This window comes from Eupeodes corollae, chromosome 2 (genome assembly GCF_945859685.1).
Source record: "Eupeodes corollae chromosome 2, idEupCoro1.1, whole genome shotgun sequence".
Lineage (NCBI taxonomy): Eukaryota > Metazoa > Arthropoda > Insecta > Diptera > Syrphidae > Eupeodes > Eupeodes corollae.
The window spans coordinates 41,729,123-41,745,717 of record NC_079148.1 but is presented as its reverse complement, the minus strand read 5'-3'; the positions used below and the strand labels follow the sequence as shown (position 1 = coordinate 41,745,717).

Genomic DNA, 16,595 nt, shown 5'->3' with positions numbered 1-16,595 from the left:
AAAACTTTGCTGAGCCTTGCGTAGTCCTCTCAGCGGAAGGTTACAACTAATTATCTGTCAAATCAGACATGAGCTTAGTTTTACTTTTACCATGCACGAAATAAGCACTAATTGAAAAAAATGAAAGGATTATTCATTTTTCGGTTAAGAAAGTAAAGCTAAATAAAACGCACAGGGATACATATTTGATAAACATTTTATTGCATCATAAGTTTTGACTTTGTAATTAAATAATGTGAAAAACAATATTATATGAATGACATTTGACTTATTGCGTGCTTAATGTGAGATAGATTTATGTTGGTTTTTAATCTGGGACTACATATCGTTCAATCAATCGCCAACCAAGAAAAATGTATTGATTGATCCGTAATTCTTCCACTCTCTTCAAATATCTTCACAATTTTATCGATTGTTTGCTTAATTGGTTGAAAATGGCTATTTGGGCCATAATCGCACAATTCGTTTCGAAAATAGCAAGCTTTCAAGCAATGTTTTGACATTTTGATTGACAACTAAGTTTGACAGGTGCAAACATTTCTATCAACTTGAAAGAAAGTCTCACTGTGTAGACCACTTTTGACTTAACTAAGGACTTACTTGCTTTCATTAAAAATGATTGAATGCTGTTAAACTCTATTTATTTACAAAAAGGAATCGTTAAAATTGTTGTTTTACATTTTCTGACATATTCTGAAACTGTGTGTTCAAAACTACAGGAACAAACCTTCAAATGAACACCCCATTGCCATCATGCCAAATGTCAAAACAAACTTTGACGTTCCATCGATTGTTGACTATGATATATTTTAATTTTCTCAACAAAAATGTTTAAAAATAATTTTAGCCTTCTGATTTGCCGATATTCAAGAAGATTCATACAAAATAGTGCCAATGAAAATCTCCTAAATAATGAAGAACAACTGTCTGAGTTGCTACCTTCAAAAATCTACAAAAAACGGCAAAGAACACCTGAGGCATTCTATCTGGCCAACCAAAAAGGGGCCGACATCATAGCCGATGCTCTAAAACCTCACATTTCCGCCGAAAGTACCCTGCTCGAATTTAATCCAGGCATTGGATTAATGACACAGAAATTCGTGGATTGGAAACTATTCAAGAAAATAATCCTAATCGAACAAACAAAGTTGAATAATAAAAGACTTATAAATATCTGCCAACAAAACAACCAAGAATGCTCCCTAAAGAGAGGAGATTTTATAAATCTCTGGAAAATCGTGTTTCAAGATAAAATTGACGATGGCTCACGAGTTGCTAATCTCCTCGCGGATGTTCCCAAGAAATTATATGCCGATGACCCAAATATGGTTGTCTTCGGGGCTGTTGGTTCGTATGTCTTTTTTAAGCACTTGATTAATTCAATTGTCTTTCAAAACAGCCTCTTTTCGTTTGGCCGAAGTGAGTTGTATTTGGTTATGCCTCCAGCGATATATGTGCACTTGACTTGTAGCAATGAAATCGGATACATGATCTACAGATCGTCGTCAATGCTCTTCCAAATGATGTTCGAGCATAAATTCATAACCAAACTGCCCAGAGAGTACTTCCTGCCGCGACAGGCCGAATACAAGTTCAAGAAGAGCGGCAAGCTCGACAAAGTGAATTCAATCAACCCAGATGGGCTGTATCTTGTTAAGATTGTGCCGAGGCGTAATTTCTATGAGTTCTGTGCCCCAGCAGATGTCCAGGCGCTTTGGTATTTTGTCAAGCAGAATTGTGTAAGCCGACGAAATCGAATAATACCCAATCTGGAGAAGTACGTTCCCGGGTGTGGGCCGCGGCTTATAGTTCAGTCGAAACCCCCGACACCCGTGAAACTAATGTATCCAAATGAAACTTCCAATTTCTTACCAAAGTACTCAACGAATTGTGTTGAAATTAGTAATGAATGCTTCTTTCCCAATTTGAATATTCACACAGAGTTTGGAGACTTGACACCCAATCAAATGCTGACGTTATTTTGTCAATTTCGCAATTGGCCTGAGTACAAGGATAGTTCGTTTTTGGCATCTTTGGAGAATAGTTTGTTGAAGTTGGAGGCATCAGTTGATGGGAATGTTGATGTGCTCGAAGTTCCGGAGGAGGACGATGTAACGATTGTTCAGTAAACTTCATCGACGACGTAGAGATATATACATAAAGATCTGACTGAATCAAGTAAAAAAATATCAGGTTACGAACTCTGTCCATAACAGGAATGGAGGAGGGAATCTGATAAATTGTTGTTAAATAAAACTTTGATACTCTTTGTTTGAAATCTTTGTTTGCTTTTTTGTAATTTTCAAACCCGAACTTCAATTTTTTGAACCGTTCTAACCCTTCTAGTTTTATTTTTTTGATATCTAAGTCCTTGGCTATCAAAGGGTGAAAAAGGGGCGAAATGTGGAATCGCAAAAGAGCAGAATTTAAAGGGACATGAACCTAAATGACTTAATACCCAATGGATGGAAATGGAAACAACATTTTGAAATTGTTTTGTTTTATTTTTAAATAATTAATTGATGTAGCAAATGTTATTTTATACCTCGTTATCGTTACCAATTGGAACCATTCTTATTTTTCTTACATTTTAATCTGATCTTGTCTAATTTTAATTTTATTTTCTTCTACTTTTCAATTATTCAAGAATCTGGTCTTATAGCTCGATACATATTAAGTTCGTTTGGAAACGTTTTGCTCAATTCCAAAAGAATATTCGACTTGAATTTGCGGTAAGCATCAATTTTTCCTTTGACTTCTTCGTTCTTGGCCAATGCTTTCTCTACACAATCCTTAGTATACAGTTGTGGATTTCGGTCTTGGTCGATGTAATCGAATACTTCAAACGGAACCATAACATCTTGGACTTGATTTTTTAATTTATCAATTTCTTGTAGTCCAGTAACTAAGCTTTGACTAAAAAGACAGACAATATACAAATAATTACTCTTTAAGTCGGAATTTTTATTTAGTTCACTTACATTTTTTGATTTAGGACATTTTGGCCTTGGGGTTGGAAATCACTTACAATGATTCGTATTTGACGAACGTTTTCAATAAACATTTCGAGCTGAGTTTCGAGATTTTCCAATGGTGCAGTCATAATTGTGTGTTTACTTTTCTTACAAAATATAGTATCAAAGTTTTCAAAATAGTTTTTATAATTTAATGCGATTTGCGACTGAAATAATAATTGAAAAACAAAGCTATGCATTGACATTGACAGATAGCCACAGATTAGTTACAAAAGTGTCCACTTGGCGAGAAATTATATTTGTTGGGTGCGTTCAACACATACTCGATATTTTTGTGCTTTAATCTTTAAACACAATAAAGGCATCACTTAAGCATTATTCACATGAGCACGACCAACAAATGAACGAAAATTCGTCGATTTTGACATTTTTTTCACATGAGAGTTTTTAATTCGTCGCGAATAAAGTTTGACTTTGACCACCGAAACTAAAACAAGAATGATTTTTTTAGGTTAAGCATTCCCAATTATTTTATTCGTTGTGAGTGTGGATAATGTGGAACGTGAATAAAGTTTGACAGGTCATATCAACTTTAATTTTTTCCCCGACGAATAAATTTGTTTTCTTAAATTTATTAATATACGATATTGAAAAGTAAAAGTACGCATCATAAATCAAATAGAAACTATATTGCTATCGTTTTGTTAAGAATTTGTGCGGAAATATGTCTTCAAACGTATATAAACTCACATTTTGTAAGTCATTCGTCGTTCGTTGGTCGCGCTCATGTGAATACTACTTAAGACGCTCTCATCTTTCTTTGACAGGGTCCAGGCCTCAGCGCCATAAATGAGAACCGGGATGATGAGAGTCTTTTAGATTTTAGATGCTCGAGAGAGGACTTTACTTCTCAATTGCCTTCTAAATCCAAAGAAGCTGCGATTTGCAAGAGTTATTCTTCGTTTGATTTCAGCGCTGGTGTCGTTGTCTGTGTTAATAGCGCTGCCTAGGTAGACAAAGTCCTTAACTACCTCAAAGTTTTAGCTGTCCATGGTGACGTTTTATATAAGACGTCGTTATTCAGTATCCTTTTTTGATGACAGCATATACTTGGGGTTGCCCTCATTGACCACTAAACCCATCTTCTTCGCTTCCGTCGCAATGCTCAAAAACGCTCCACTTACATCACGCTTTGATCTTCCAATTATGTCAATATCATCTGCGTATCTGAGTAATTGGATGGACCTTTGGAAGATTGTGCCTCTAGTGTTGACGGTTGAGTTTTGCACAATTCTTTCCAGAACGATGTTGAAGAAATCACATGACAGTGCATCGCCTTGTCTAAAACTTTTTTTGACACCAAATGCATCGGTAAGATCTTTTCCGACCTTGATAGAGCAGCGTGCATTCTCCATCGTCATTCTGCACACACGGATAAGTTTGACAGGGATGCCAAAACTAGACATTGCTCTGTAGAGCTCTTCCCTATAGATGCTGTCATACGCGGCTTTAAAATCGATAAATAGATGGTGGCTATCGATTTGAAGCTCCTGGGTTTTTTCCAAGATCTACCGTAGTGTGAATATTTGGTCGATAATGGACTTTCCTGGTCTGAAGCCACACTGATAAGGATCAGGTTGTTGACGAATTTCTTCAGACGTTCACATAATACGGCAGAGAGGATCTTATACGCAATGTTAAGGAGACTGATGGAGACTGATGATGATGTAGTTGGTGCCATTCAGAGGATCTCCTTTCTTATGTATCGGGCACACTATGCTGAGATTCCACTCATCGGGCATGCTTTCTTCCGACCATATTTTGCAGATGAGTTGGTGCATACTCCGTACCAAGTCATCGCCTGCTGCTTTGAATAGTTCGGCAGCGATGCCGTCAGCTCCAGCAGCTTTGTTTGACTTAAGCTTAGATATAGCTGTCTTCACTTCGTCAAGGTCGGGTAGGCGGAATTGTTGATCTGCGTCGCCGAGGTTGAGTGGTTCTATCTCCCTTACAGCGGAATTCGGTTCGTTATCGCCGTTATATAATTTGGAGAAGTGATCTTTTCATATTTTCAGCATCGACTGCGGTTCTACTACGATGTTCCCCTGATCGTCTTCGGTTCGTGGCTGGTACCCTTGGGAGGTTTTTTTTTACCTTTTGGTAAAATTTACGAAACTCATTTCTGTTGTGACATCCCGCTATCTCACCGATCGCGCGCTTCTGATGCTCTATTTGTTTTTCATCTAAGAAGCCGGTGTTCCTCTCTCTTCTTCTGCTCGAGCAGCTCTAGCCCTTTTGTGCAGCGTCGTTTTGTATGCCTGTTGTTTCGCTGCGTGCGCTTGCCGGCTTTCGTCATCAAACCAGGGGTTTCGTTGTGGTGGCCGTGTGAAACCTAGCACTTCAGAGGCGGCATCTCTGATGGCTGCAAGGCAATGTTGCCACTGCTTTTCAATGCTAATGCGGGCAGCATAGAAATCCTTGAGTGGTTATTAGAGACTCGATCGGAAAAGAACATGGCAGTCTTTTGCGATTGTAACCATCTAACGTCGAATCTTCTCACCTTACTTCCTTGTTTTGGCTTGGATCGGGATATCCGTAGACGTACCTTCCCAGTCAATGTTGGCCCCTTGGAATGTTCGGATATCCTGTATACTGGAGAAGTGTCGTGCGTCGATCGCAATGTGGTCAATCTGGTTGACGGTTGATTGATCGGGAGATTTCCATGTCCCCTTGTGGATATTGAGATGTGTGAACCACGTACTAGCTACCAGAACGTCTCAACGCGCAGCGAAATCGACCGGCCTGAATCCTTGGTCGGAGGTGGTGTCGTGCAGGCTGTATCTCCCGATTATGCCACAAAAGATGTCTTCTCTTTCTAGCTTTGCATTAAAATCTCCTAAGACTTTTTTAATGTCATAGCCAGGCTACTGCTCATATGTCTCGTCCAAGAGCTCGAAGAATATGTCTTTGGTGTCTTCCTCTGTTGAGGCATGCGCACATATTAGGCTTATGTTGGCGAATTTAGCCTTGATGCGGATTGTCGTGATGCGCTCGCTCACACTGTTCAAACCCAAGACTTTTTGCCTGAGTCTAGTTCCAACAAAAAATCCACACCCAAATAGACTCTGTCTTTGTTCTCGGTAGAAGTCGACGTATATATATCGCAGGCTTTTAGCTTGCGTTTGCCCGGTCCATCCCATCGCACTTCTTGGATGGCTGTAATATCTGCCTTGCAGCAGTTTAGGGCTTCCGCTAATTGTTCGGCTGCACGTGGTCTGTTAAGGGACCTAACATTCCACGTACAGATCCGAAGTTCGTTGTCCTTATTTTGTTTGCGTGGGTTGTCATTAGGGAATCCGCCCTGAGGCTTGTTGTTGCTTCGCAACTAAAGGTATTTTTTACGTGGTCTGGAAGCCACCCCGATGGCACAACCCCATACTTGGAGGGCCAGATCCTTAGTATAACTCCAAGGAAGGGGAGCCAGATAAACCGCTCCTTACAGCTCTGGGCTCCGAATATGTCGAAGAAGCCCTAAAAGGTGTTCACTAAGTAGTTTAACCTTACTGGAACTGTAAAAGCCACCGTATCGAGAATTCTTCCGCTGCCGCCTGGATAAGGAGATGTGAATTAGTGGAAACACTTCTCCCCCCTCTCTCGTTTGTGGAACCCAACAACTTTCCACTGGGGTTGGAACCCAATCTCTAGTTGAGGTACTAGGCACCCGATGTTCACCGCGGGGAGGTGAGAATAGGAGTTGATAGACAGAGGAAGGTTTTAAGAAAAACCTGTGGACGCTTGTGTCGTCTTGAATGCACAAGTCTACCATTTGAACATCTATCTGCCTATCTTTGAATAAGACTAATTTTACAAAAAAATATCAATATCCATGATCAAACTTTAAATGCGAATATCTCGCTTAATACGCATCCTACAGGCATAAAAGTCGGCACCTAGAGGGCAATTTTTGAACTCCAATATTTCATGATCTGGACCACCTAGATAGCTGAAATTTCAGGATTGTGATCTAGGAATCATTCCCTTTCCACTGGTGTGCCTATCTTAAAATAAGACCAATTTTACATAAAGTAATGGGCAAAAATCCATGTTCAAACTTTAAATGCGAATATCTCGCTTAATACGCATCTAAAAGGCATAAAAGTCGGCACCTATAGGACAATTTTTGAACTCCAATATTTCTTGATCTAGACCACTTAGATGGCTGAAATTTCAGGATTGTGATCTAGGAATCAATCCCTTTCCATTGGTGTGCCTATCTTTGAATAAGACCAACTCTACAACAAGTTATGGGCAAAAATCCATGTTCAAACTTTAAATGCGAATATCTCGCTTAATACGCATCTAAAAGGCATAAAAGTCGGCACACCTGCAGCAAAATTTTCGTCAAAAAGTGGGGACTTCAGTCGAAGATGATTTTATGGACGTACACAGCCGTAGTACGCTCAATCTTAACGTTTGGTTCGAGTGTGTGTGGGCCTGCTCTTAGCAAAGTCTATAATATTAATAAGCTAAAGAAGGTTTAGAAAACAGCTTGCGTGGACACACCAGGGGCCATGCGTACTTGCTAAACGGACGCCTTAAACGTTATTTTGGATCTTCTACCAATGGACCTTTTTATTAAATACATAGTTTTCTGCAGCGCTATTAGGCTGAAGGAATCAAATAGCTGGTTGTCAAAACTTTATGGTCACAGAAACACTACGAAATTGATTCCCTCAGATATTATCTCGGTAGACACTGACTACTGCACTCCTACTTTGGACCTTAGTAAGGGTTTTAAGGTTATTTTCCCATCGAGAGAAGATTGGGAGGATGACATCGTGTCGATAGGTTTCGACACAACCATCTTTACTGAAGGCTCAAATATGGAGTGCGGAGTTGGTTCTGGGATCTTTTCTGAGTCCCTAAAAGCCAAATCCTTTAGGCTTCCTGACTTTGCTAGCGTTTTTCAGGCTGAACTGCTGGCAATAAGGGAGGCATGTAAGATACTTAAACAAACCCCAAACCAAAACCGAAATGTGGCTATCTTTACAGACAGTCAGGCAGCTGTCAAAGCCATTAACTCGGCCATATTATCATCTAAATGGGTCCAGCAATGTTGCGATGAGCTTGAGAACCTGAATATTAACCTCGGTGTCACCCTGATCTGGGTTCTGCCAAGGCAAGACATAGCCAGGATTGTTGCGGTTTGTACCGGACATTGGCTATAGGAGTTCATGCAGAGAAGTTGGGTATCTCTTACAACATCTTTTGCCGTAGCTGTAGTGACCAAAGAGAAAGTGAAACGATAATCCATTTCCTCTGCTTGTCCTGCTTTGGCAAACACTAGAATGAAATACTTTGGAAAAGCATTCTTTCACAATCTGAGAAAAAGATTAGAGACCTTATTTTTTCTCAATGCAACAAAATAGCTTTAACATAATCGCTATGAAGCTTCTCTATAAATCTATCCCTTTCAATCAAAGGTCAAACGAGTATTTGGTATCAAAACTGCGCACTACAGCGTTAATTGGATCTCAGGCTGGTTTATGCTCTAGAGAAATAGCCAGCTGCATTCTCCCCTTAAACAGTTCAACCGTAATACTTGCGCTTCTAGGAATGCTTATCAATATACCCTCGAGCCCAACTTCGGTCGTACTGTCAAGAAAAGAGATTCGTTCTTTAGCCGTACTATGCGAATGTGGAATGCCTTGCCACACTCTGTCTTTCACAGTCATTGCAATATTCGGGAATTCAAAACCAATGTGCACCGACACCTCCTTTCAACCCCTCTCTCCCTTTCCTAGTGCTCAAACTGGGTCTACATAATAAGGGTAGTATTATCCCTTTGAATGTGCGTGTGCGCTTATTATATAAAAAAAGAAAGCCGTGGCGTTATGGTTAGTGCGTTGGACTGTCACTGAGAGGTACTGCCTCTTGAGAGGTATTGAGAAATCCTAAATGAGTAATTAATGTCATGAAAGTGCTTTCTCAAATTAGCCATTCCAATTCTGTTTACAACTGTAGGCCCGGTCATGTCTGACAACATTACTTGCACACAGAAATGGTTGGGAATTGAAAGTCACTAGACCCTAGTTCTCAATACTGTTGCGCCACCCAATTTATTTATTTATTGTTGGTGAAAAGAAGAGTAAATCGGCTGAAAAACCCAGATCTGCGGATTTGATGTTAAATCAAGATTAAATCAATTTATCAATCCATAGAATGCAAAAACAGGACAAATTTGTGTTTTGACAGATCCAGATCAAAAAATAATTTGATTTAACTTACCCATGGAAAACAAAATGTGACATTAAGTCAACATTATTTTTTTTCGAAAAATTTCCTTGGCCGTATATCCATTTAAGATGTATTGTAAATGCTTTAGCTAAACTTAATGAAACATAAGATGACATTTCACAAATTACAAGACCATTATTAAGGAAGTGGTCTTTTATCTAATTTGAGTTAGGTATAAAAGATAACGTTCACATAAAATAAACCTTAAGTGATTTTATAGACAACAATGTTTTGGATTTCATGCACGTTTTCAAGAAGTGCAAGCAAATAGGAAAAAGGATAAAAATCCAAAAGCAGAAAAGTATAGGTACCAATGGGCAAAGGTTTTGAATGCCCGAATATTGAAGTACATAGGTGGGGAATACTGAACCCAATAAAGTATTCCACATTCGTGTAGTATGGCTAAGGATATCCCAAAATTGAACACAGGGTACATATTCGTAATAATATGGCTGAATTGTTTAAGGCTATGTCACTAAAAAGCTGTTATTGAAAATAGAACTATTATAATGATAGATATAATGCAGTGCAGCTTCGGCGGTGTTTCTAGATCGAGAGATAATGGAGTTCAAAAATTACCACCTGGGACCGGACTTTCGACCCCCTAGGACGAGGGACAATAAATTGGATAAGAAATTGAGGAAAGGGTGGGAGATAAAACGGAGCCCTGGGGCACATTAAAATTTTTGTTATGGGCTTCAGACTTGAATCCATCAAACAAAACTTGTATTGAACGGTTCAAAAGAAAATTTGTAATCCAACGAAGATGGAACTCGTCGATACCAAGAAAATTTTAAGATTCTGCTTTTTTGGGATTAGAAGGATAAATGGAAATGCCTACTCAGTGGTTTTTCTAGCGTGAATAAACACCTCTTCAGAAAAATCGGGGGAAACCATTCGGACCAGAGGATTTATGAATGGTGGATCTTTTAGAATTCTCGCACAGTTTGAGTACGAAAAAAGATTGATCCCATAGAATCCATAATGTGTGCAAGGACGAATAAGCCATTTAATATTTACATTAACTCCTGGTGCTAACAAGTAAAAAAATTAAAGTTTAACAAAGCATTTCACCGTTAAGGAGAGAGCATTACATCATTCATTCATTCGTCTCAAATCGCTGGCTTCGACAGTTGGTTTTGGCAATTTTTTGGAGGTTTTGCTTTCAGTAGTAAAAACATCAGCAAAGTTTTACCAAATGTTTTTTGTTTTATAGATGATATTTTTATAGGAGCTGTACATCAGGATGATTGCCACGCAAATTGGTTAAGAGTATTAATAAACTCAATTAACATAATGTTCAAATCAATCCAAAAAAGTGTAAATTTTTTGTGGAAACGGTGGATCATTTAGGACACATTATCTCTAGTGGCTCGATTTCTCCAAATAACGAACAAATAAAGGCAGTTGTTGATGCTCCAGCACCGAAAAACGTGCAACAGCTGCAGTCATATCTTGGAATGTTAACACACAAATCACTAATCCGGCGATTACTCATGTAAACAGGAAATCGGAAGACAGAATATTTAATAAAAATGGCTCTGATATGTTAGAGTTACTACAAATGTATGACCTAGTAGTGCTTAATGGATGTATTGAAGGAGATGGACAGGGTTGCTATACCTTCATAGGAGATCAAGGGCAATCAGTCAATGACTACTGTGCAGTGAATAATGAATGCATTGAGCAGATTAAAAAATTCGAAGTGCAGTGTTAAACCTTCTCGGATCACATGCCTATTACAGTTCAATTTACAAGAGAATCATCAACTCGACACACTAATCTAAAACTACTACTGAGACTCAAATGGAAGAATGAGGGATCAGACTGCTATAAGCGTGCTTTGAACAATTTAATTGAAACAAATTTACAGAATTTATACGAAGCTTAACAACGAACAAAATATCAAACACGAGTTCACCGTTTAAACAACAATGGTTTGATAATGACTGTTTGAGGGCACGCCAAAGATCTTTTGCACTTCTGAAAATCGTCGGGATTTAGCATAATCCCGATTTAGGGAAATGGTACAATGACTGCAACACCTACTACAAAAATGTATGCATACACAAGAAAATAGAATTTGAAAACAACAATGCACTTAATCTAGGTGAAACTAAAAACTCTAAAGAATTTTGGAAAATCGCCAGAGATATTAACGGTTCAAGCTACAGAACAGGTTCAGGGTTATCAGCTGAAGCACTTGCAATAAATTTCAAACATCTTCTCCACAGCGACTCACACCTTCTTCGACGAATCTTTAGATTTGGCCATAACACTTGAAGAAATAGAAGCAGTAATGAAGAAAGCGAAAAATGGAAAGGCACCAGGTGAAGATGGGATTCCCTACGAATTTTACCAGAACGCAACTCCTTCATACTTTAACTTTTTGTTAAAGTTTTATAACAAGATCTTGGCTAACGCCGAAATTTCCCCCGCGTTCACAAAATTAGTTGTCTTCCTAAATTATAAAAAAGGGGCTTTTGATATTGTTGACAACTATCGAGGCTTATGAGCACATTAGCCAAAATATTCTGCGGTAAACTTGTGAAGAGACTTGAAAAATGGGTGGAGAGGAAAAGTATTCTTCGAAATCTGCAAGCCGGTTTTAGAAAGAACTATTCTACAACAGACCAGATTTTTACACTTTCTTCAATCGTTAAAGCCTTCCAAGCACGTAATAAGAAAGTATACTCTTTCTTCGTTGATTTCAAAACAGCTTTCGATCGGGTAAATCGTAATGCACTGTTATATAAGCTCTCGCAGTTGGGAATTTCATCAAAATTTATTTCTGTGATTAAGAAAATGTACAATGGAACTCAAGCAGCCGTATGGGATGGTGCAATGTTCTCAGATTGGTTTGAAACAACCACTGGAGTAAAGCAAGGATGTCTTCTCAGCGCATTACTGTTCTTCCTTTTTATCAATAACATTGTTGAAGATCTAGCTGGAGGCATAAGGATATCTTATTCGGTTGTAAATGTTTTACTATACGCCGACGATCTTGTTATTCCGTCTGAATCATCAAAAAACCTACAATTAATGATTAACCGATTAGCATCTTACTGCAACAGATGGGGACTAACAATTGATACGGAAAAATCTCATGGTCATGGTGTTTTCGCACTCCTCGAGAAGTCGAAACGTGAAAAGTTGCTACTACAATAGAAATCTACTAGAAGAAACCAATGAAATTATATATCTTGGCGTAAAACTTACTCACAATTTGTACTTCAACAACCATCTAAGAGAAAAGGGCTAACACTTAAAAAGCTTGTTGAATTCTACATGGAGATAAGTATTTACTAATAGTCGAATAATTCTTTCCGCCAAGTATAAGTATACAAGAAGCGGTAGTAAAGTCAAAGCTCTGTTGCCCATGTCAAGCCTGGGGTGCAGATGAATATGAACAAATTGAACAATTCCAAAAAAAAACTATGCAATCTACTTGGAAATAGGATTACCAAAACTCCTAACAAGTACCCTTAAAGCGCAGGCTGATTTTATTATTAAGACCTTAGTCCATAACTTTAATAACAACTTAAAGGCTGTACCGTATAATTAGAAAGAATGTGGACTTGACTCGAGAAAAATTTGTTCTTAATGGTCGTGAATACAACAGTAGATTGTTATACTCTCAGCTTAACAACAATCTTAAGAAGAGAAACTACTTTAACGATACCTTAACATACCGAGAGATTTCTTTCATTTTTAAAGCGAGATGTGAACTTCTCAGCCTAAACGGATGCCCTTATAACGGGAGCTTTGATCAGTTCAGTTCAATATGCAACCTTAAGTCAAAAGAAGACTGCTTCCATTTTATAAGCATGTGTCCAATATTTAAGCCACACCGACGTTTGTTCTTTGGTAAAAATACCCTTTAATGCAAGACACTCTTAAAATACTAAACCAGTGCGACTGGAAATCACGAAGTAAATTTTTAGAATTTATCTTCAAATATACAATGCTTTTAGTTAGTAAATATGTTTAATTTGTAAACTTATCTATATAATTGTTATTTATAAAAAACGTTTATAAGAATTATAATTCTTGTCAACCAGGCTGACGGCTTTGCTATGGCTTTAAAATTCATGTGTAAATTTAAATTTAAACAATTATTGAATTATTATAACTTCCGTTTAAATTGTCAAAAAGAAATTAAATGACAATGGATAATTTATACAAAAATTTAGAAATATATCGAACACGCATGAACTTCATTTATTTTCAAACTAATTTTTTTAAAAAAAATTTTTGTCAAGATTTCCTTTTTAACTTAATAAAGCGACTTACCTATTTGAATAAATAGTTTTTAAATTATTTTGCAACCAACCAGCATAGAAAATCAAATTCCTTTTAAACACTACCGATACCGAACGCGACTCCAACCGGGGGAAGCGACGCGATTTGTTGAATATATGAAGAAAATTCAATTAAACTCCAATTTAAATAATTAAAGAAAAAATCACTTCACTTTAATATACATTTATTTTGTCTATTTACTTTTTTTTTATTTTATTGCGCAATGAGAAATAAACTAATCACCAAAGAAACAAATTTTAATTTTCAAATTTAACCGCCAATTAACATTACAACATCTATGTATGTACCTACTCTCCCAACCGAACAACTAACGGACCCGCTGAGCTACGTGATGAATGAAATAAATGAATTGAATTCTAACTCAGAATTTATAAAAGAAATCACCCATCTTTGGAACTATTTGAAATTATTTAGCATAAACTTTAACTTAACCACTTATTTAACATTTTATATGAATTTTTAAACCACACACAATAAAATTAATATTTTATTTGATTTGTTTGCTTTTCAATTCGAGTTACAACACGATCGCGAGTATAAGAATTGTACAAACTATTACCGGAAATTACATTGAACAAGGAAAAAAGATAAAAAAGAAGAATATGGAATATCGATTGGCGGCGATTTTGTTAAACTATGATATGGCAGGAAATTGATGGTCGCGTTCATCATAATTATCCTCTTTTTTGTTTTGAAATGCATGTAAATGGCTAAGCTGGATAGAAAAATGAGTGAAAGATTAAATTCAAATGGAATCGTAGTAAAATTCATTAATACAAATATTTTAATTAATATAATGTTTGGTAAAAATAAAACAACAGGCTGCAGAAATGAAATTGCACAAAAAATTTTAACTTCAATATTTGGTTTAAGGTTAAAGAAATTCAAAATCGATGGGCCAAAAATTCATACTGTTAGCGTAAAAAAAAGTGAACAGCTATTAACTGCATTTTCGCAACCCTGTTAAAGCAAGTGGGTTCGTTATTTTAGTAAAATACTAATGTTATTTTCTTAGAATACTTATTTTCAATGAATTGCCACATAAAACTTAACAGAAATAAAAAATCTCAAATTTGCTCTCGTCACTCAAGAGAACATTTCCCCAGAATGAAGAACTTTCTTTTTGATATTTCTTGTCTTCGCTTCTGATTTTTTCAGGAATGTATGGCATCTTGTTAGGAACCTTTCCATATATCCCACGTTTATCACTTATGGATAGCCATTTTTGGCCTTGAGAAATGAGATCGATCTTTTACATTATTTAACTTTTGAAATTTGTCAAACATTTTTTTCACAATGTTCTCGGATGTGGCCACTATCTTGGCGGTAAGATTTTCCTTTTTTTTCAATTTTATAATCAGTTGACGTATTTCTACTGCACTTTTTTCACCCATTTTGAAGTAATTAAAAAAAAAAACTTAAGCAACAAGCAATTTTGGATGGAAATTTACTCAATAACATTTTTGATTAATTAGTTATGAGCTGTAAAGAAAACAAAATAAAGTAAACATATTTTTTATTTTTTTATTGTATTGCAACTTCATTATTTTTCATTAAGTTTTATATGGCAATTCATTATTTTTCTAAAAAATCGAATCCCCTTGATGTAACAGTGTTTTAAAAATGCAGTTCAATGCTGTACGCTTTATTTTGACGCTCACAGTAGTTCTTTCATGAATTTTATTTTAGATAAACTTAACATGATTTAATGTTATTCATACCCTTTTCTTAAACGATAGCCTATGGTCTAAAAATAAATACAACAGAACCATTGTTTAAGCTGTTCTTAACTTTATAAAACGTCAAAAATAGACAAACTAATTAAAAAAACTACATAGCAAGACATTTTATAAGATTTAAAGCAAAAGAAAGAATGTAAATGTAAATAGACTTAATAAACGATCAAGATTTTGATATGTAGCTGAATGTTGAAATGGTACCACCCAACAAAAAACAAAAGCACTGATTTACACGAATCAACAACACAAAGTTTTGCATAAATCTTTTTTTTTTTCTTGTACAATAACTTTTTTACAGGTTGAAGTAAAATTGTAACAAAATTGTAATACAATAAACCTTAAACCCTCTTTTAACTAAACAGAGCTGACCAAATCCTTTATGAATAGCAAATGGCGTAGGATGTTAAATTAAGATTCTATATTCGGGTTAAAAATATGAGAAGAATATTACTCAACCGTGTTTTTTGTTCTTAAAGTTAATCTTACAAATTTTTAGTATTTTCTTTGTTAAAAAAACTGTCGATAAGATTTATTTCTTCTCAAATATCTTAGGTAGGACAAATTATATATATGGATATTTATTTCAAACTTAAAATTCAAACATCTCAAAACATTGTGGAATCGAATGGAAAGTATTTAACTACCATCACACTTTTCATAATCAAATTAACTTTTACCGAACTTTTTGGCACTGTAAGATGGTTAAACTCAATTCAATTCGATTGAACCATTTTAGATTTGAATTATCAAAACTAATTATTGCCATGTTGATATTTTTAAGTGATTCTAATAAGATATCGAAATAAAAGTATCAAATTGGCTGTGTTTTAATAACGTTCCTTCTCCGATTATATTGCATCTTAAACTTCAAATATTGATTTTATTACTTTCCAAAGTTACTTAAGGGGGTATTCTGGTCTAGAGACATGATTTTTTTAAGTCCTGTAAAAAAAAGCAAGCAACAATTTTACCATAAATTTTTGTATATATTATTGATTTACATTAGAAGCATACAAAAAAAATAAAAAAGTAAAAAAAAATCAAAACTCCGTTAGTTATCAGCTGATGTAGTGGTGCGTCTCAAAAATTTAGTGCGTGACCATATCCACGATTTTAACTCTCCTAGAAATCTTAAATCAAAAACTAAAAAAGATTATTAATCTACAATAATGTCGCAATGTCTGAAACTACGGAAAAGTTACAAACATTTTTTTTACAAAATGGCGACTGCCTAAAGAAAAAAAAAATGTTTACCACTTTT

The 16,595-nt window shown here is 36.1% G+C and overlaps 2 protein-coding genes across 2 annotated transcripts; one reads left to right on the top strand and one right to left on the bottom strand.

Annotated features, from left to right (window-relative positions):
- The first annotated feature begins 764 nt into the window (after nt 1–764).
- On the top strand, nt 765–2,278 carry LOC129945449 (dimethyladenosine transferase 2, mitochondrial). Its single transcript, XM_056055211.1, has one exon. The coding sequence runs from the start codon at nt 828–830 to the stop codon at nt 2,127–2,129; it is 1,302 nt and encodes a 433-aa protein (XP_055911186.1). The 5' UTR covers nt 765–827; the 3' UTR covers nt 2,130–2,278.
- A 205-nt stretch (nt 2,279–2,483) lies between these two features.
- On the bottom strand, nt 2,484–3,237 carry LOC129946046 (mediator of RNA polymerase II transcription subunit 10). The gene is made up of 2 exons (XM_056056067.1): nt 2,982–3,237; nt 2,484–2,916 (listed from the first exon to the last, which is right to left on the bottom strand). Exons 1-2 carry the CDS (start codon nt 3,218–3,220, stop codon nt 2,643–2,645), a joined length of 513 nt encoding a protein of 170 aa, XP_055912042.1. The 5' UTR covers nt 3,221–3,237; the 3' UTR covers nt 2,484–2,642.
- Nucleotides 3,238–16,595: the final 13,358 nt, after the last annotated feature.